This window comes from Coenobita brevimanus, chromosome 22 (genome assembly GCF_032717465.1).
Source record: "Coenobita brevimanus isolate Jiangsu-jjx chromosome 22, ASM3271746v2, whole genome shotgun sequence".
NCBI lineage: Eukaryota > Metazoa > Arthropoda > Malacostraca > Decapoda > Coenobitidae > Coenobita > Coenobita brevimanus.
The window spans coordinates 12,750,876-12,773,872 of record NC_136975.1 but is presented as its reverse complement, the minus strand read 5'-3'; the positions used below and the strand labels follow the sequence as shown (position 1 = coordinate 12,773,872).

The 22,997-nt window shown below is 41.2% G+C and overlaps 1 protein-coding gene across 1 annotated transcript in view; it reads left to right on the top strand.

Moving 5' to 3' along the window:
* Positions 1-22,997, top strand: part of LOC145392427 (uncharacterized) — a 149,621-nt gene that overhangs the window by 47,516 nt on the left and 79,108 nt on the right. Inside the window, exons 4-9 of the mRNA XM_080266836.1 lie at positions 12,478-12,647; positions 13,664-13,894; positions 17,444-17,555; positions 18,724-18,904; positions 19,922-20,044; positions 21,987-22,182. Of these exons, the coding sequence (XP_080122962.1) occupies positions 12,478-12,647; positions 13,664-13,894; positions 17,444-17,555; positions 18,724-18,904; positions 19,922-20,044; positions 21,987-22,182 (1,013 nt within the window). The remainder of the gene's footprint in view (positions 1-12,477; positions 12,648-13,663; positions 13,895-17,443; positions 17,556-18,723; positions 18,905-19,921; positions 20,045-21,986; positions 22,183-22,997) is intronic.

Genomic DNA, 22,997 nt, shown 5'->3' with positions numbered 1-22,997 from the left:
AGGCTCAATCCGATTGGGGCGTCTTAATTACCCACTACACCACCAGGCGCCATAATTTAATTATATGGTTACGACCCAGCATAGTAAATGGTTTCCTGGTGTACAGGAAACCATTTGGCTTGTCATTCAGTGTAGAGCCACCCATAGGCAGAAAGAAGAGGAAAGTGTGAAGAAAAGAAAGACAGAAGAGGGAGTGTAATGTCACACTTAAGCAGAAAGAAGAGGAAAGAATGAAGGAAAGAAAGACAGAAGAGGAAGGAAGGGAGAGAGGAAAGGGCAGACACCCAAAGCAGCACTACATCGAGCGAGTGGATGGTGAGCATTCCCACGTACCACCAACTAGGAGATTCAATATTCTCCACCACCTTTGGCTCTCCTCTCCTTTCCCAGCTGCACTTGGTGAACAAGCCTCATTTTTTCTATCCTTAATGGCTTAAAGCAGCTTGTACAGCATCCTACTCGTATCCATGACCGCCTTGGAGAGGGTTCCAACAAATTTGACCTCTTCCTCACAACTAATACTTCTGCTTATGCTGTTAATCTTTCCTCTTCATTGGGCTCCACCAATCATAACTTTTTCACCTTAACATGTCCTATTGCTCCAGTACGGCTTGTGGACCCTCCAAAGAAGCACCGGTTGTGGTATTTTGGAGCTGCTGATTGGGAGGCCCTCAGACAGTACTTCTTTGATTTACCCTGGAATGATTATTGTTTCCACTGCCGGAAGCCATCTCACCATGCCTTGTGCATTACGGAGGTTATTTTCTTGGACATGGAAGCATAAATTTTTTTCTCATATCCTTTGACCAATGCAAAAAAAAAAAAAAAAAAAAACCGTTGTGCTTGTTCTAATGCTGTTCACAACTAGGAGAAGGCCTACTAAAGGTACCAGAGGCAATATACCCCTGAATCTCATCTTTTTTATCTTTCTGCATGGAATTGTTCTAAGCCTGTTCTTCGGTCTGCTAAAAATAATTTCAACCATACTAAATGCTCTGAACTTTCCATATCGAATTCTTCCCACTCCTTCAGGCACCTTGCCAAAAACCTTTCTAACAACTTTACCTCATCATCCTTCCCTCCTCTTTTCTACTCCGGTAGTGCTGTATCTATTTCTTCTACTGATAAAGTAGCTCTCTTTGCTCAGACCTTCTCATCCAATTCCACCTTAGAAGATTCCAGTGCTGTCCCTCCATCACTTCCCCTCTCCGATTAACTCATGACTGACATTAAAAATTTCTACAGCCGATGTATTTTCTGCCATCAATGGCCTCAGTACGAACAAGGTATATGGGGTTGATGGGGTCCCTCCTGTTGTCCACAAGAACTGTTCTTTTGTACTTACATCCTGCCTAGGTAAACTCTTTCGTCTTTGTGTACCAACTTGCACTTTTCCTTTTTGCTGGAAGTTGCTCTCATTCAGCCTGTCCCAAGGTGACCACTCCCATCCCTCTAACTATCACCCAATTGTTTTTACATTATGTAATTTAAAAGTTTTCGAGTCTATTCATAACAAAAAATAAATAAAAGCATCTTGTCTATCGCAACCTTCTTTCTGACTGTCAGTATGGGTTCCGTCAGGGACGCTCCAACAGTGATCTTCTCATCTACCTTTCAGACTCCTGGTCATTCTCATTTCTGGATTTTAGTTAAAGCTTTGCCATTGCACTTGACATTTCAAAGGCTTTCAGTCGAGTCTGGCATAAATCTTTAATTTCCAAACTACCTTCCTACGGTTTCTATCCTTCTATCTGTGCTAGCTTCCTTTCTTGTCACTCTATACCTGCTGTTGTGGACGGCCTCCATTCTTCTCCTTGAGCTGTCAATAGTGGTGTTCCTCAGAACTCTGTCCTATCTCCAGCTCTTTTCCTTTTGTTCATCAGTGACCTTCTGAGCTGCACATCTAACCCTATCCACTCATACTCTAATGACTCCACCTTTCACCTTTCCATTCGGTTCCCGCAACGTCCATCTCAGCACTTACTTCAACAAACAAGTGATGAGGCTACGGCATGCCAAATGTCTGACTTGGCTCAAATCAGTGATTGAGGTAAAAATAATCATGTTGGTTTAAATGCATAAAAAAAACTCAGTTCTTACATCTATCAACCAGACAAAATCTTCCACAGGAGTACCCTTTAATTTTTAACAATATCTAGTTCAATTCTGGATCATTTTTCAACATACTTGGGGTTTCATTTTCTCGGGACTTATCTTGGAAAGGTAATATTATCTGTATTGTAAATTCTGCTTGCAAGAGCTTAGATGTGCTAAGCCGATTCCTTACCTTCTTTAACTCTGCACAGTTGTTGACTTTATACACGGGTTTTATTCGCCCCTGTATAGATTACAACTCTCATGTGTGGGGAGACTCCACATATACAGCTCTTCTCAAGAGGGTGGAGTCAAATGCTTTTTGTCTCATTAACTCTTCTCTTACGGGCTCTCATCAACCTCTGTCTCTTCGCTGCAGAGTTGCAGCTTTACCTCTTTTCGATCGCTGCTTCAATGGTCAGTGCTCCTCTGAACTATCTGCTTGCAACCCACCTCCACTATGGCGGGTACGTAGCATCCGTCTAGCAACACACTCTCGTCCCTTTTCTGTCCAACTCTCTAATGCAAGAATTAACCGTTATTCCCAGTCTTTCAGTTATGCAACGAGTCAACTCTGGATCTGTCTCCCTCCATCTGTATTTCCTACTGCCTATGGTCTCCAGTCTTTCAAACGCAGTCAAGGCATCTCAAAATTAACGGATCTTGAATTTGGCTCCCTGTTATCTTGTTTGCTTTTTCTTGGAGGGAACAATTTGCAGGCTCCTGGCCTTAGGTTCCTTCTTCCTTGCATTAAAAAAAAAATGGAACATCAGACTGACAGGTTATTTTTTTGCAAGACATACCATTCCTCTCCTGCCACGCAGTTACACGTTTGCTGTAACCTGACACTGATCCCCAACCCCTTACAAATCAGTGGATTGTCAAGTGTAGTCAGACTTGACTAGTAACCAGGGAGACTCATTCCTACCCCATAACTGACGCTCAAATTTCGCGCAACGGCGACATACTGTGTTAGTAAAGTTCCGGGAGTGGGCCAGTTCTCTTAGGTGAAAGCAAATACACTCTATCCATCACCATTCTGATCCATCCTCGCCATTTCTTACTTCCCACTTCACATATTTTTGTCTCTGCTTACTTTACTACCCACTCTACGATTCCTACTCCACTTCCTTGCCCCATCACTACCCCTGTCAATTCTCTAAATTCCTCTTTTCCCTCATTATCTGTTTTTGCCTCCCCTTCCCCACGTATTCTTAAATGCTGAGAACTTTTCACACGTATTTACTTTATTCTGATGGAGTACCATACATTTTCTTCTTGCGATTTAATTATGTTTAGGAGTCATTTTTCTAATTAGTGTTATTTGATGCATATGTGTGTGTGTGTGTGTGTGTGTGTGTGTGTGTGTGTGTTGGAATGCAATACGCCCCATGAGTATCGCTGTGTCGTAGGCCGAGCTTTGTATATATATATATATATATATATATATATATATATATATATATATATATATATATATATATATATATATATATATGAGAGAATAAGAGAAAAGTGATGAAGTGTACGAGGTTGGTAGATGGTAGGGGGATGAATATAGTTTTGAGTGGCGAGTTGCTTGAGGAGGTAGTGTTTTAAATATCTAGGATCACATGTTGCTGTGGATGGAAGAATAGATACAGAAATGAAGTTTAGAATAAATGAAATTGGAAAGGTGCTGGGAGGAATGAAAAAAGTGTTTAGATGTCGTTCGCTTAGAATGGATGTAAAGAGAAGGCTGTATGAGGGTGTTGTAGCACCGACTGCATTATATGGGGCTGAAACATGGAATATGGGTGTAGCAGAGAGGAAAAGTTTGAATGTAATGGAGATGAGGTGTCTGAGGAGTATGTGTGGAGTGACGCGTATGGATCGAGTGCAAAATGATGAAGTGCAAAGAACTGGAGTTGTTCGAGAGATGGCTGGTAGAGTTGAGCAGAGGGTGTTGCGATGGTTTGGGCATATGGAGAGAGTGGATAATGAGCGATTGGTGAAAAAGATAACTAGATCTAATGTGAGAGGTGCAAGGCTGAGAGGAAGACCACGAATAGGATGGATGGCCCTGTGTGAAGAGAGCGCTGGATGCGAGAGGGATGTCTGTTGAGCAAGGAAGAGTGGCTGTGCGTGACAGAAATAAATGGAGAGAAATTGTGAATGAATAAGTGATGATGCAGCCCTGAGGGGATATTCTCTCGCATTTGGTCTGATCAGCTAGTCAGGTCAGGTGTGGGTAAGGGGATGAGTCTGTTATGATGTGGCAGGGGTAAACCAGTTCTGCTGTCAGGCCCTGCTGCGGATGTCACTGATTGCATTGCGCAGTTGACCCTTGTGCGGTGTGGTGCGGTGAGGATCTGTCCGTTCTCCCCTTTGGGGCTAAGATGTGAATGAATGTGTTTGAATGGATGAGTAAATGGGAAGTGTGTCGTCCTGTCTCGACTACCTCCCTTTCCTTTGGAGAAGCAGCCTAGGTGTATATATATATATATATATATATATATATATATATATATATATATATATATATATATATATATATATATATATATGTGTGTGTGTGTGTGTGTGTGTGTGTGTATGCATATATGTGTGTACGTGTATGTGTGAGTACATGTATGTGTACTGTTACGAGATGGAAGATAGGCAACACTAGATAACTAAACCTGAATGCGTAAAAAAACTGAGAAAAAAACAAACTAAGTGAAGAGGGAAATGGTCAAATAATTAATTAACAAAAAACGATAAAAAGACTAACTCCACTCTCACAATACAGGTTCAAAAGTAAATTAAATTAGCTGAAGTTAGCAAGCTTAAAATAAAAACAACGAAAAACACATAATATAATACAAGCTAATAATATTTACAAAATTTACAATGAGACAATAAAACACAAAAGACAAAAACAAGCCACCTGATAATATCCTGAATAATCACACTAAAGTCTGGGAACAAACTTGCCAGACAAAAGAAATCAAATCATCCAAAAAGAGAAAACTAAACTGCACTCTATACTTACCACAAATAATAATAATACAGTAACAACAATACTTGAGATAGGATGCTGATACAAAGTGAAAAGATGTTCAGAAATACATACAACACACAAAATACTGCTTCTCCTCCCTCTCTCATCTCCAGTCCAAACACTCCCTCTCTCAATCCCAATCCCAAAAAACTCTCTCTCCAACCAAAATTCACCCCTTATATATCATCCAGCCGTGTGCCCACGTCAACCCATAGCTGCAGGCCAGACGAGAAATATACAGAATAGAGTTAAGTGAATTAATCTCTCCCCCATACTCCAAACATTATAAATATCACTGGTGAATACAAATCTCTATGTCACTAGTTTATGCTCCACTGGAAGTCACTGATATTACAAACAATTTTAGTCACACCCGCATCAAGACAGCAAACACATGAAGGAAGATTTTATAAATGTGTTCATATCGACATGCAAAATCATGATATCCAGTGTATGTGCATGGATGCAAGTGTACATAGCATCGACACGCACACCTCGCCTGATGACACGCACACATTATACACACACGTATAATATACCGTACACAATAATATACACAAAAAACATTCTTACACATGTAACACCCACCCCTAAGAAGGAATTTTCCCTTAGGAATATTCATTCTTAAGAATGTGACAATCAGCGATGATATTGTCAACACCCTTATTATGTCTAACATCCAAACGTAACTGTTGAATGAACAAATTCCAACGTGTCAATAATTGATTCTTCATCTTCAAATTATTCAGAAATTTGAGTGGATGATGATCAGTATATACAACGACAGTTGGTCCAAACGCAGGGACATACACAGAAAAGTGCTGCTGGGTGGGGATAAGGGCTAATAGTTCCTTTTCGATAACAGAATAATTACTCTAAGAAACAGAAAACTTCTTACTGAAATAACAAACAGGATGTTCTATGCCATGATCGTCATCCTGCATTAACACAGCTACTGCACCCACATTACTAGCATCTACAGCAAGGTTAAATGTCTTATTAACCCGCCCCATCCCGTCAACATATGGGTACGTTGCAACATTTTGCATTTGCCAGTCCCGGCGACGTACTGGTACGTCGTGCAATTCCAAGGTCCCTAATTTGCACAATTTTCAATTTTCGCGCATGATTTTTCGTACATATACACGGGACACCTTCCTCTATTCCTCTTCAAGATGCCAAGCAGGGACAATGCCTTACACCACATAACCTCCCCCCTCCCCCCCTCATGCCATTGTCTCTGCAATTCACCTGTTATCAGAGACCTGGCCAGTAAAGACATTCAGGGCCAGAGTGATTCCCCAATCGATGGCAATGTGGAGGACAAAGTTAGAGGAAGAAACAGTCAGAAATAATGATCAGGTAATGTGGCAAAAGAAGGTCAGGTATGGTGATGAATTAGTGAGTGAAACAATGCTGATAATGTCTACTGTATATTACTGTTTGAAAACCAATATACTCTCGTACTACATATAAATTCGTACCAAGTAAATAAATAATTACCGTTTATGAGTGGTGTGAGTTAGTTACCCTCCCATAGAACTCGTTTTCTTTGGTGCCAGCCTGTTAGAAAACCCAGTCAGGTAAGGAGGTACTGGTACCTGGATCGAGTATTTCAAACCTCAGGTTAGCGATTTCTCTATGAATTTTCGATGTTTCTCAACAAAAGCGAAGGTTTTAGCCAAAGAAAAAAATTTCGAAAATACCTCGGGACTGGGGGGTGTCAGAGGTGCAAAATAGCTCGGGACGTGACGGATTAAATTTTGGTACAGACATAATTGGATAATTACATAAAATCTCCTCAGGTGCATCAAAACTATTCTGACACACACCAGTCCAGACGTATTTTCCATCTTTCTTAAGCAACTCAGTGAGATGGGCCACTATTATTGCAAAGTTCTTCAAAAAATGACAGTACTTACCAATACTGAAGAGGAATCTCCGAAGCTCGTGCCTGTTTTGTGGTGCCTTAAAACTCTTTATTATCTCCACGTTAAAGTCAGGGGGGCATACACAACCTTGACCAATCACATAACCAAGGTATTGAACTTGTGCACAAACACACTCGCACATCTTTAAATTTACCATAAGGTGAGCCTCAGAAAGCCTGGACAGCAAAATACCTGGTTCTCTTAAGTGGCTTTCCCAGTCATTGGTAAAGACTACTACATTATCCAAGTATTCCACACAATATTTCATACCACTGACAACCATGTTCATTAATTGTTGGAACATTGCCGGCGTGTGTTTCATACCATACGGCATCACATTACACTGATATGTTTGTCCATCTGCCACAAAACACCAGACTTCCTTAGCCCGTTTGGTCAATAGCATTTGCCAGAAGACTTTCTTGAGATCTAAATCTGTGATATAAATAGACAAGCCAATGTGATCGATGCAGTCCTCAAGCTGGGGCAATGGGTATGAATCAGGCTTGGTTAGTGCATTCACCCATCTGTAGTCTATGCAAAATCTTGCAGTGCCGTCTGGTTTAGGCTGCATCATCACAGGAGAACTCCAGAGACTAACACAGGGGGAGATAAACCCATGGTCCAACATATAACTGAGCTCCCGATGCAGCACACCAACACACTGAGGACTAATTCGATAAGGGGGCAACTTCACAGGAATGGTGTCACTCACATCCACGTCATGCTGAATCCAGTCGGTCATCCCAGGGGCACTGCTGAATACTTCCTTTTAAGGTGACAAGAGGGCAACCTTCTGTGATGCTTAGTCACTAGGCAGATGTGCTAACTTGGAGTTGAGAGTGGATTCCACCTCATCATTCTTCACCACCTCAAACAAGCCGCTTTCAATACCCTCCTCAGCAGTAGCAGTTGCGGAGACAAGGTGTACAGGAGACGGAGAATCTGGTACACGATGGTACAGCTTCAGTATGTTTGCACGGCACAGTTGGTGCTTCTTCCTTCTGTTGGGGGTCTCCACCAGGTAGTCAGTGTCCCCAATACACCACACTACAGGGTAAGGACCACTAAACTTAGCGGCCAGCAGCTGACCCTGCAGTGGCAGCAACACCAAAACCTCGTCATCAACCTTAAACTCCTTCAGCCTGGCCTTTCAATAGTACCACACCTTCATGTTATCCTGAGCCTGCTTGAGATATCCTGGGACAGCTCCAGAGCCTCACTCATATGGGTCTTTAAATTCTGCATATAATGGAGAAAGCTGTGGCACTCGGCGAGGTTACTGCTCCAAGTCTCTTTAACCAAGCTCAAGGGACCCCAAACTCGATTGGCAAACACGAGCTCATTAGGAGAGAAACCCAAACTCTTCTGGGGGACTTCCCTCGTAGCGAACAGGAGGAACGGCACACCACAGTCCCAGTCCTTAGAGTGCTCCAGACAGTACTTGCGGAGCATATTCTTGAACATCTGGTGGTAATGCTCCAAGGCACCTTGCATCTCTGGATGGTCTGTACTGCTCTTGATGTGTGTGCTGCCAAGTTGAACTAACGACTGCTGGAAGATTTTGGAAAGGAAAATAGACCTTCTATGTGACTGAATCTTCAGAGCCAAACCAAACATTGTGAAGAAATTTAGCAAAACTCTAACCACTACCTCAGCTTTGATAGAACATAAGAGTATCGCCTCAGGATACCTCGTGGAGGGGTCAGTGATAATGAACAGATATGTGTTACTTCTAGACATTGGGGGCAAGAGTCCCACCATATCAATAATTAACCAGGAAAAAGGGGGATCAATGGCAGGAATGAGGAAAAGAGGGGCCTTAGGGACAGACTGATTCGGCCTACGCACTACTTGACAGATATGATAATGTTTGACAAACTTAGCCACGTCTGCTGCCATGTGGGGTCAGTAGAACTCCACATTCAGCCTCTCCTTGGTCTTCGTTACACCCATGTGACATGCAAATGGAGTAGAATGGGCCAGTTGAATTAACTCCTGCCTGCACACATTACGTACTACGATCTGATGGTAGTCCCACGTCCCATCATCTCCATTCACGTGTGGAGGTCTCCACCATCTCCACAAAATCTCATCTTTCATATAAAAACATCCACCCTTCTTTTTCTCAAAACCATCCACCGCACACAACTCCAACCTCTGAATCTCCTGGTCTCCAAACTGCAACTCCATTAACTTCTCAATGTTCACCTCCTCTAATGGAACAGGTGGAATATCTTCCAAAGAACCCATAAATGTATCCGCCAAAGATACCTCATTGTCATTGTTTCATGTCCTCGGACGTAGGACTAACTGTTGCCTCTGGTATGATAACGCAGGGCACACTACAAGCTGCCTTCTCCTGCCGACTCCTCTCTGCATGTGACATGGACCTAGTCACTGCACAAACTGGGAATACCTCTGCATCATTGGGATCAACCTTCAGGGGAACTTTGGGCACTGGCATCTCTGACAAAACTGGAATGGTAATCTCCTCACCTCCCACTAATCATTGCCAAGTATTAAATCAACCCCACTCTCTGGTAAATAATCTACAACACCCAATCGTGCCGATCCATCAAACAAATGACATTTAACCTCACAAGAAACTAGCAGCACAGTCTTTGCACCCGTTACTCCCCTAATCAGAACTAACTCTCCTCCTACAACATCAAAAACTTCATTGTTTGGCCTTAACCACAAAGAAACTGAAGAACCAGTGTCACGAAAAATGCATACAGGATGCTGCACGTCATTAATCTTCACCGAACCAGAATACAGGTAGGGGGCATATGAAGAAGCAGGGGCAACACTGCTCGTCACCCCCTGTACCACACCTTAAGCAGTGGGCTCCGACACAACTGTGGCCTCCTTCTTCCCACCTTCCGCAACAACATCAATCCTAGAAGGGAGTAGAACATCAGAGGTTTCCTGACTAACAACTGGGGAATCAAACTGAAGGGGTAACCATAGGAGCTCCATGAGAAACAAAGCTCACTGGCTCCACAACACCTGACTTTCACCATCATCTATCTACAATGTGACCTGGCCTCTTGCGATGTTAGCAAGTAAATGGGCAGTGTGTAGGTTTGGGGAAAATGTGAGGTATATTAGGTTTGGTGTGGAGTAATTCGTGGAGTTGGGCCTCTGAGATGGTTGTTTGGGGAGCTGAGAGAGGTAAAGCTTCTGAGGAACACTCCGAGGAATTTCCGTACCCTTATTCAAATTCTTAAACAATAAATAATCGTCTACATAAACTGCAGCTTCAGCAGCATTCTTAACTTCCTATCAACAAGGTAAGTTCTTGAATCTGCATCAGTCTTACCAAGGAAGTTTGCGAGGATAACACGTTCCTTAAGCTTAACATAAGATTCTAAGACATCCTCACTTCGCATCCACTGATTAAAAGCATCAGTCATCCGCCTACTGAAATCTATAAAAGTGTCATGAGGGCGCTTCCTACAATTCCTAAATTTCTGTATGTAAGCTTCAGGTCTCATTTCGTATGCATGCAGTATGGCTTTCTTTAATACCTCATAATCCTGTGATTCTTGGTGGCTAAGATTGTCATAGGCCTTCAGTGCTTTACCTTTGATTACCGTCTGAACTAGAGATGACCAGCTGCCTCTGGACCACTTGTTACCTGTAGCAATTTTCTCAAAGCGGTCAAAGAACTCCAGGACTAAGCACTCATCGAAGGGGGGGAACTAATTTAGTGGGTTCAACGGCCCTAAATTCTGAAAAAGAATGGGGAAAATAAGTTCAGGCACTTGGGCAATTCATACGCATTTCATAGTTAAGCTTCATCTGCTCCAGTTTTATTTACTCCTCCTGTTGTTTACTATTCTCCTCCTCCTTCTTCCTCTGAAGCTGTAGTTTAAGCTGTAACGTCTTATACTCATGATCGCACTTTGCCTGATCTGCATCAATAAATTCTTTCTGCTGGATGACAGTGTCCTCAACTAAACTATCATGGGATGAATGAACTGATCTAGAAACTGATTCAAGGTCTGACAAGGATGCAAGGACTTCGTATGGATCTGTGCCAAACAGTCGGTGGCAAATTAAATTACCTAATGGGAAGGCATTACCTAACTAACTCTGAATTTCAGAGCTTGGGCAACTAGGATTAACTTCTGCATCTGCATCCTCCTAACTTTAGCCTCCATTGGTCCTGAGATGATAAAGTTAAATGCATCCTGCTGACTCACAATATGTACAGGCACCACAGTAACATCACTAGTTGTCCCCTCAATGATGACATACAACCACAATGACACAGTAATAAACAAAATATCAGGGTATTATCCTGGCGAGGTAAAGTCAATTTATATGTTACGAGATGGGAGATAGGGAACACTAGATAACTAAATCTGACAGTGTAAGGAAACTGAGAAAAAACAATGTAAGTGAAAAGGGAAATGATCAAATAATTAAATAATGAAAAACAACAAAAAACACCGACCCTAATCTTGTAACACAGATCCGAAAGTAAAATAATTAGCTGGCATTAACAAGGGCAAAGTAGACATGGTGAAAAATACCTAATATAATACAAGCTGATAATATTTACAAAATTTACAGAGACAATAAAACACAAAAGACTGAGAAAAACGTCACCTGATTATACCCTGAATAATCGTACCAAAGTCTGGGAACAAACTTGCCAGACAAAAGAAATCAAATCATACAAAAAGAGAAAACTAAACTGCACTCTATACTTACCACAAATAATAATAATACAGTAACAACAATACTTGCAATTGGATGCTGATACGAAGTGAAAAGATGTTCAGAAATACATACAACACACAAAATACTGCTTCTCCTCCCTCTCTTATCTACAGTCCAAACACTCCCTCTCTCGATGCCAATCCCGCAGAAAATTCTCTCTCCATCCAAAATTCCCTTCATGTATATCCTCTGGCCGTGTACCCACATCAACCCGCAGCTGCAGGCCACACGAGAAATATACGGAATAGAGTTAAGTGAATTAATCTCTCCCCCATACTCCAAACATTATATCACTGGTGAATATAAATCTTTATGTCGCCAATTTATGCTCCACCGGAAGTCACTGATATTACAAAAAATTTTAGTAACACCCGCGTCGAGGGAGCAAGCAGAATTAACTAAGATTTTATAAATGCATGCATACTGACACACAAAAACATGATAGCCAGTGCATGTGCATGGATGCTAGTGTACACAGCATTGACGCACACACCTCGCCTGGCGACATGCACACATTATACACACACGTATAATATACACAATATATACACAAAAATATATAGACATTCTTACACATGTAACTTTACTTGTATGTGTGTGTACGTGTGTGAATATGTATACATGCACATATGTATGTGTGTGTACATATATGTGTATGTGTAAGTAGGTGTGACGCAATACACCAACATCCCACAGGCATCACCGGGGCGTGGGGAGAGCTGTGGCATGAACAGCGTCGGTTCCTCCTCCACAAGCTACGTGACTTGGGCTTCGGCAAGACCAGCTACGAGCCCATCATGATGCAGGAGATTACCGAGATGCTGGACCATATCACCAAGCAGGGGGACAAGCCAATCACAATGAAGGTATCATACTTAAGGTTTGGGTGGGTTGGATTGGGTTGGTTTGGTTGGATTAGGTTAGGTTAGGATGGGTTGACTTTAGTCTGATTAGGGTAACTTAGCTTGGGTTAGTCTAGTTCGGTATTGGGAACATTCCATCACAATGAAGATAGGCTAGGTTAGGTCCTGAATAAGCCCTGGCATGCAATTATTATCAACGATGGGTATTAGCGCCACAGTGGTGAAGTTGTTGGTGTTCCTTGTGCTGCTTTACCCCGGTCTGTCTGGCCGAGCAGATCCACTGACCACATGCAAGCAGCTGCCTTCCTGTGACTAACAGCCTCACCAGGGTCGGAACAGGTCCTTAAACATGGCAAGGGTCAGGAAAAATGGAGAGAAAATGAACTGTGTATAGGGGATATATGTGAGAAGTAGTTTCAAACTGGACTATGGCTACATGGTAAATGTGGTTGAGTTCCCCTCCTGGAAGTGTTGCTCAAGGACAGGTACCAGCCATGGCCCATGTCACTTCATGGCAGTCCCTCCCGAGACGATGGTAACCACCCATCTCCTACCTTTCTGACGGGCTAACAGGTGCTACACCTTGCACGAGGGTGACCCGGAACTATGCGGAGCAGGGGTCTCCATCTTCCTTGAGACAGAAACATGCTCCACCTTCATACCTCTAGTGGTGATATGTGGAGATGCGTATCCAGCTGGAGGACTGCTGGCCTCAGGGATTGGAAAAAAATGCCTAGAATGCAAACAGACTGTGGCATTGTTAAAATAAGTTACGAGCTAAGGGGCATCTTTTTCATCTAACACAAGGACTTTGCCTTTTCCTTTAAGATCTCAGCTTAGTAATACTAGGTGACATAAGAAGCTTCGTAGCTCCATTTTCTTGGCGATTTATTTTGCATATTACACATGAATAACATATAAGAGAATACTGAAGTGTAATGCACTGATTAATTTACAAAGGAAGAGGTGTTTCCACATCTATAAACGAATCACGACACGGCTTTGCTTTCCCAACACAGCGGCTGTTCCATCGATCTACGATAAATGTGCTGTGGATGATGATGATGGGCAAGAGGTACCCCTACGGCCACGTCAAGCTGAATAAGACAATAGAGACGTTCATCCAGCTAGCAGACTTGGACCTTTTATCCCCCGTGTGGTACCTGCCTAATATCTGCAAATACGTGTCATACATCCCAGTCCTGAAGAATGAACTCGCCAGGGTGAACAAGATCAAAGCTTTTTTAGAGGTGAAGGAAGTGGCGAAATACTTCCGGTGGGGAATGATGAGTAGAAGTTATATATATATATATATATATATATATATATATATATATATATATATATATATATATATATATATATATATATATATATATATATAGAGAGAGAGAGAGAGAGAGAGAGAGAGAGAGAGAGATGCAAGTACTGAAGATCAAAAAATATGTCAGAGGTAAAAATGAACGTGATTAAAAGAATCACTTCACTGCAAAGTCGTCTTTCCGACTCCATTCTTTCTGCCCTCCAGGGGTGTTCCTTAGTTCAGTGTCTTTTTACTGTGGAGAGGATAGATATAACCTTCGTTAACCCCTTCACTATGACACGTCCTAATTTCAATATGGGGCAAGAAAAGTGGAAAAGACGTGTTCGTGTTGAAGGACTCTCTCTCTCTCTCTTTGCATGTATGTATTCATGTCTAAATGTATGCCACAAACATATCACCTCCATGTCGCGCTGTCCTTCTCCATCAGGCTGCCCTCTTTCCATCTCACGCCACCTTCATTCATCCACCTCTCCTCCCCAACCCTCACATCCCCTATACTTCTTCATCCCACCCCTCCACCTCGTCGTTGGTCTTCTCTTCCCCTCTCTCTTTCCATCTCACACCAATCTCATCATAAAACAGTGTTGCCACTCCTTGGGTTTTTCTACTAGATCTTGGGTTTTTTGCTTCGACCTTGGAGTCTTGGAGTTTTTTCCTAAGAATCTAATAAATCTTGGAGTTTTTGTTATGTGTATCAAAACAAAATATTTTGATGTGAATACTGTAATAATATAGTGCTGTATATCATTAAACGTAAAAATCTGTATGCTTAATCAATTGGAAAGGAAAACAATTATGTTCGGTGACGATAAAATATGAGTCATGGACTTGTTTTTCATCACTGAAGTTCAACGAGGTATGGCCGGGAGTGGACACGTACACACGACTGTACTGACTCTGGACAGGTTCAGTTCGCGGCCAGTATCTGGGAAACACTGCGTTTTTAACGACAGCCGTTCAGTTTGCTGTAGATCGCGGAGGTGTATACATGTCGCATGGTAAGGATCAAGCCAATTGAAGAACAATGACTTGGAGAATCCTAGCTGCAGTGGTGATAAAACTCCACCAAAAAAGAGAAGAAAGTTGTGGTACCACCAACCATTTAATAGTGAGTGGTTAACTGACCCTGAGTTAAAAGACTGGATTAAGCAGGATCCAAATGATAAATATGTTGTACATTGCAAGGTTTGTGATTCGAAGTTGAAGAATTGCAACAGAACTGGGTTAATGAACCACAAAGCTACACCTAAGCATGTGAAAAACTATGAATCAAAGAAAAAATGTGTGAATATTCAACAATTCATGAAGAAACCAGTGGAAGATTCGCAGAATAAAGTGCATAATGCAGAGTTATTGTTGTCTGCATATATGGCAGAACATGGAATGGCATTTTCCCAAGCAGATCATCTAATTGAGGTAATGAAAAGGATGTTTCCCGAATGTGACACTGCCAAGAAAATGACTATGAAAAAAACAAAGGCCTCATATGTGATGCAGGATGGACTAGCATGGGAAGAACGCAAAGAAATTGCAGAAATCTGCAAGAAGAATAAGTTTTCTTTAATTATTGACGAAAGCACTGACGTATCAGTGGCCCAGATACTTGCAGTCATGGTAAGATACTTTGACAAAAACAAGTGCAAAGTGACAGATGCGTTATTAGACATTCTGGAAGTTGAAGATGCCAGTGCAGAGGGTCTGTACAAGGCTGTAAAAAAACTGTTTCAAAGCAAAGACATACCACTTACAAACATTATTGGTTTTGCCAGCGATAATTGCTCTACAATGATGGGTGTACGCAATGGATTTCAGGCACTCTTGAAGAGAGATATACCATCTGTATTCATTCTTGGTTGTGTATGCCATTCTTTCGCACTGTGTGCTAAACCATGCATGTGCGCATTTGCCGTCCTTCCTTGAAACCTTCCTCAAGGACGTTTGCTGTTACCTTTCACGAAGTAGTAAGCGTCAGCATCAATTTGAACTGATTCAAGAGGTCGTTCAGAGTCCCAAGCATAAGATGATAAAACTTTCACAGACTCGGTGGTTATCAAGAGGTCAAGTAATATCACGAGTGCTGGAGCAGTGGGATGCCCTCCTGCTATTTTTTCAATCGGAATCTACTTCAGATCAAGTTGATGGGGCATCACAAATATATAAAACTATGGCAAATCGGGGAACTAGACACATGTTGTTATTCCTGAACTACATTCTTGGAAAAGTGGATAAAATGAACAAAGAATTCCAAGCAGAATACTTTAGGCTTAGCACACTGTACTCTTCGATTGCTGATGAATATCGAAGCATCCTTAGTATGTTTGTTAACCATGAAGTGTTAGAGAGTCAAAAGCTGTCTGTGATTAACCCTCATGATGTATCAGTATACCTTGACATGGACAGTATAAATCTCGGTGGAAGATGTCAATCTCTGCTACTGAAAGAACCACTTGGTGAAAGTAAAAAAAGGTTCCTTGTTGACTGTCAGAAAGTTTTAGTAGAACTGTGTGCGCAGATAAAGAAGAGATTTCCCCTAGAAGAAGATGGTGTCCTAGCACAGCTTACTATTATTGACCCAAAAGTTGCTCTATCTCCGCTGCAAAATGCTAAATCAATTGTACAATTGGCTGTTCATTTCCCCACACACTCGTGAAAGAGCCAGACCTTGATGACTTACAAGAGCAGTGGCAAGATCTGTTGCATGCCAAGGCTAGTCTTCGAAATTTGAACCTGTCACCAACCTCTTTTTGGCAAGAATTACTTGAAGTAAAAGATGGAAACAATGAAGCAAAGTTTTCTACTATTGCAACATTCATGCGAGATTTATTGGCCTTGCCACATTCATCTGCCGCAGTTGAGCGGATGTTTTCTAAGATAAACATTGTTAAAACCAAGCATTCTAACAGGTTATTAACCGAAACTGTTGCAAACCGTATGCTTGCAAAGCAAGCAGTCGCTCGGCAGGGAGGGTCTTGCTGCAATTGGAATCCATCTAAATCTCTACTAAGTGACATGAAAAGTGGAAAATGTCACATGCGCTATACAGAGAGGTGTTCCAAGTCAGAAGTGGCAACTCTGCACCCAGAAGATGCCAGCAGTGATTCGGAAGAACTTCCACTACAAGTATACATGCATTAAATACGTACTGTACTGTATAAATCCCAGGTAAGACGTTGAAAGTATATACATATTTTCGAGACTTTAACACAAGGTAAATGTTCGGGTACGGTGAGAATGAACATCTTGGGTTTTTTAGGTCAATCTTGGAGTTTTCTGAGGTGCAATCTTGGATCTTTTTAAATTCTGGAGTGGCAACACTGTCATAAACCTTTCCATCCCACCCCTCCACCTCGGTTTCAGTCGTCTCCCCCTCTCCCCTTCCTTCTCAAAGCAGTCTTATTCATATACCACTTCATCCTCGGTCTCGCTCCCCTCCCTCCTCCACCTCATTCACATAAACATAGTTCTCGTTTTTCAGGAGGAGATTAAAGAGTGTATTGCTAGCGATGACTTCGACACCAACAACTCTGTGGTTTCTGCTTATGTTCGAGAGATAGAGCAACGGAAGAATACCACTTCATATTATACCAGTAAGATCGTGAGAATCTTTGCTTTTTCTATACCCACGCTTGTGATAGCGGGTTCGAGGTAATGTTTTGCTCGCCATGTCTGTGTGTGTGTGAACGAGAGAGAGAGAGAGAGAGAGAGAACGCAATAAATCCTTTTAGATTCTCTTTACATCTTGAATTTGGCTCCCTGTTTTCCTGTTTTTATTTTTTCTTGGAGGGAACAATTAACCGGCTTCTAGCCTTTGGTTCCTTCCTCTTATATATATATATATATATATATATATATATATATATATATATATATATATATATATATATATATATATATATATATATATAAACTTGTTGGAAGGTCTGAGGATCTTCCAAGGGGATGGCCTTTTTTTAGAACAAGAGATATGGTCAAGGTCACATGAAAATTTCAACTTAAGCTTTTATCCAATTAGGTGGAATGGTTAAGGATACGGCAAGGATAAAGTGTTTCAACCTTGAGATCAATCATTCAATGGTCAGTTCCATAGTACCAGGTTAGCTGCCTGGCCCTATAACTCAAACTGCTTTGATTCGGTCTGGACCAAAATTTGTGGAAGCGCTGAAGGTCAAAGAAGGGCGAAGTGATCCAGTTTTAAGGACAATAGGTCAAAGACCAAGAGCATAGGGATATGTCAACTCAAATACTTTTGCTTCAGTTTGGAGCAAGCTTAGTTGATGGGTTGAGGGTCAGACAGATAAGCACAGTGATTAGTTTTTGAAAACAATAAACTGAGGGTCAAGATCGAACGGCAAGGTCAAATGTATAGTCCTTAAAACAACTGTAGTGCGCAGTTGTACCCTTGTCTGTCTGTCCGTCCATCTCTCTCTCTCTCTCTCTCTCTCTCTCTCTCTTACTGTGTCCGAATCTGGGCATACAGACAGGGTTTAAACTGATCTAAATTGGCGCTTTATCCTAACTATGGACAAAAACATGGAAACTGGCAGAAGCATCTTTGTAGCATCACTTCCTTAGCGATATGTTTTGCACACTACAACTGAACATTCTCTTCTATGTTATTTACAGTATATCACTTTTAATAATGGCATAGTTTGCATCATTGACAAACAAGACGATACTGAAGTGTAAAGTGCAGAATAAAACTAAGATATCTGAAGTCACTCATAATGCCATTCTAATTGCCGGTGCTTGTCATAGTGGAGCAGCTGACGTCTCTGATTTGGGACATGTTCTTGGCGGGAATGGACACCACGTCCTCCACCCTCAGTATGGGCGTCAAGCTACTGGCAGAAAACCCAGACGTCACCAAGAAGATGCAGGACGAGCTGGACGCTGTGGTGGATAAGGGTACATTGCTCAGTTTTTCTCATATGGGACGGTGAGTAAATTAAAAGAAGAGAATGACAATGAGTGATGTAATTTCCCGTAGATATAACTACAGGCAGTTTGCAAAAAAATGGAGGAAGGGGGGCAAGTATCTCAAGTACATCGTATTCTTACCAAGGTTCCACAAAATGTGTCATTCCCTTTTACAACACAAGAAAGTGTGAACAATACAATTATGAAATGTTAATTGCAGATCTTTACGAGTTCATTATTTCACATATGGTTTGCCAGCTAGTGAATCCAACCATCATCATCTGTCCTGATCCAATAATATGTTTCTAGACCTACCTCTTCAGATGATAACTGGCAATGTAGACCCAGCTTCAAGGGCATGCAAGACTGATTTTTTTCGTATCTGTGGAGTGTAAAATCTAATACAGATACTGTCTTCTGTTAAAGCTTTAGTAAATTTTAGTAGCCGGTGTTCGTCAAACAACAAAGCAATAGAAGCGGATGTGCCTTATTGTTTAATTGTCTGGCTGTCCCCCGATGTTCAGTGCCGTTTAATTTCCTCCTACAGTCAATAATATACGATTCTGGTGTCATTAGATTTGTGATTTCATGATACCTAAACGTAAGATTCATACAGCCAGAGTTTAGACTGCCTTAACCTTACTGCCTACCTGCCAAACTACCTACCTACTAAATCACTTATCCTCACCCCACTACCTACCTACCAACCAGCTCATCGTCTTCAACCTGTCTCCACACCCCTCACCTCTTCTGTCCCTATCCGCCTTTCCCTTTCCCCTCACCCCTCACTCCTTTCCCTTAATGCCTCTCTCTCCTTCAGCCCCTACCCCCTCTTTACCTCACGCCCTTACTCTTTACACCTAACCATTACCCCACCCACATTACATCAGCCCCTCTCCTAGCCTTTCTCCCCTCACCCCTCTTTACCGCACGCCTCACTTATTTGGCCCCTCTCCCTTATTCAACCCCTCCGTCAAGAAATTTTCTTACCCCTTACCCCTCTCTGCCTTACACCTCACCCCTCTCCCCGCTACAGCCTGCCTTACATCCAAGCCACCATAAACGAGATACAGAGGGTGTTCAACTTGGCTCCCTATAGCTTGCTTCACTATGCAACCGCCGACTGCATGCTGTGCGGCTACTACATCCCCAAAGGTAGGTACATTTAAGAGTACAATAGCTTTCATCAGGTACGAGTAGCTGCTTGATGGCTTGAACACTAAAATTCCCTGCCGTTGTGAAAGAGAATGCCAAACTAGCCACGACCGTGACACGACTAATGGTGACGTTATTAACATTGCCAGGTTTCTGTGATGTACTCAGTTTAAAAAAAAAAAATCTTCTGGCGGTAGCTGACATGATATACCGGTACCAGAGTTGCTCCAACCATGAGAGAGATAGTGATATTTGCAGGCACTATTTTGCTGATAAAAGGCGGAAATAAATATCAACTAATCCGGTGACGTAATTTATTGATTTAGTCTTGTTACCTCTAAAGGATTTCATTAAGCTTCTGGAAGCCTTCTTGCAGTGGAGGACAATACTACTACTACTACTACTACGACTACGACTAGTAGTCGTAGTAGTAGTAGTGATGGGAGTAGTAGTAGTAATAATGATGGTGGTGGTGGTGGTGGTGGTGGTAGTAGTAGTAGTAGTAGTAGTAGAAGTTGTAGTAGTAGTAGTAATTTTAATCCGTTTCTTTTTGTTTCGTAACACAATTACATAGGCATAGATGTTATAAGATTATATTATACCACATATGTTTTACTTGTCATATTTGGTACATGCTTTGGAATATCAGTGCCCACAACTAACCAGTCTAACTCCAGCCTTAAACTTACATACAGTATTATGGTTAATATACGTGATAGCATTTTGATTTAATCAAACTGATCTGTTTTTCTTCGCAGCTGTTTATAAATAATATAGAATAAGATGACAGTCTACTGCACTGTATAAGTGTGATAAAAAATAAAGTGATTTAAAATTGTGCAACTTTATGAGAACAAAATACATAAACAAAAATGAATGTCAGTGCTGTATAAGTTGATTTTTATGAATTGTTATAGAAGAAACCGAATGATAATGTTACAAATCTTACCAAATGATAAGAAATCTATAATGAAATTCATAAGAATTATAAGTATTTAAAAAACATACTAGATATAAATTATAGGAAAGAATAAATAAAAACAATAAGATCGTAAAAGCAAAAAGTAAAAAAAAAAAAAAAAATTCATCCGGTAAAAGCACTTGAAATGAAAAGAAAAAATAAATAACCAAAAAGAATAATAATAGCTACAAAAATAGAAAGTAAATAATATAAAATCCACACTGCATAAAAAGGAAATATAATAAAAAGTTTTTAATTAAAAACAAAAAAACTAAATCAATCCCATACCACAATAACAAAGCCACTAATATCCAAAGAAAATACTTGGACCTCGCCTGTCCTCATGTCTTTGTACCCAAATTCTTCGAGAGGTTAGGATATCCAAGCTTTCTCCTAGGATATCTATGCTCTATCCTTTCTGAACAGGGCAACAGCACTGTTGATCAGCATGCCATTTATTAAATAGAGAATATTACTCCTAATAAGACTGTGAACTTTCATTAGTCTCTTGACATTCCTTGCTTGGATCAGAGCTACGTGATATCTCAGTAACAACTAATTGCAGTTTCTGGCTGTAATATGAGTACTAACGTATACGGGAACACCATTCATTCATTTCAAAGCTTCACTGAAAGCGACTTCGAAGCACTGAAAAATATTTGTTTAAAACCTGTATAACAATTCCCCAATGGAGGGCCATAACTTGGAAGGCAGTATGAATTACACAAAAATATAGAAGTATCAATATTTACATGCTTAAAATCTCTTTTGAAAAAGCTGTTAAAAGAAGCATAAAAATTATTAAGTCTAAAATCTATATAATTAAAATCATTAAAATTACATAAAGTATGGTGACCTAGATATTACACTGTACAACTTCTATCTGATCATTTTTCAGCTTTACCAATTCACTGAAAAAAGACTTTTGATTAAAATGAATGCATTTTGTCTTGTTTTTGTTGATAATCAAGTTATGACCTTCCAGTGTGGAACACAATAATGCTTACAAGCTCACCAAGTATGCCAGTGACCCAGCAAGAAGTACTAACTCATTTGCATATAGTATGTTCCGGCTGGTATGTAATATACTAAGTTCCCCAGCTGGTCACTTCCCGCAGCTAAATTTTGCTGCCACGGCAGGCGGCGGGAATGTGGTGGTAACCTGTGAGTCAGAAGCAATGGTAGCGTGCAGGTGAATCAGATTAAAACTGGAGCAGATGTGTTTTCTCTCTTTATTACGCCACAGAAAGATAAAACTGCGACAAGAGAATGTGTCAGAGTAGTACGTCTCCTTCTTACGAAAGCTGAAAGTAATCTGACTGCCTCTCTCTGCCTCCAGCCTGGGAACAGGCTTAGGTCAGCTAATTTAGAGATGCCATATCCCTTAGACATACTAGGATATGTACAGTTGCGAGCAGATGACTGGAGGCCACCTAGTCCACCAACATGTTGGAGTTTTTTCTGGTAACAGTGGTGGGTATGAACTTGACCGAGATTCAGTCGGCTGTTCTGTCGAAACAAACCCAGTGATAATTTGTCAATGTGCTGTTCTAACTGGTCCCCAGTCAATATCATGGAAGTAAACATATTATACTGATAATGATTAATTTGTCACACACATGGTAGATATATTTATAACCATAATATTACAACCTAGGCGTCCAAATAGTGGTGCGTTCATTCATGCAAGACACACGGGTATCGGTACTGATTTATTTTGTTCGTCTATCGTCGTGAACCAAACAACCTTTACCAGTTTTCAAGAGACGTGCCGTAGGATTATAAGCTTCCCCGCAACCTAGCATGATCACAAATAATTCGTGATGTCCTTCTTCCCGCCTCGTCAACCTGAGACACATAAACCTGTTATCAGCGAATCTGATGCAACTGGGAGAGTTAAAGGTGCATACCACAGTTATTGCTATAGAAGGGGAAGCAGGAGGTGGGACTGAGAAGGGTGGTGGGTGAGGAAGGGCTGGGAGAAGGAGGAGGATGT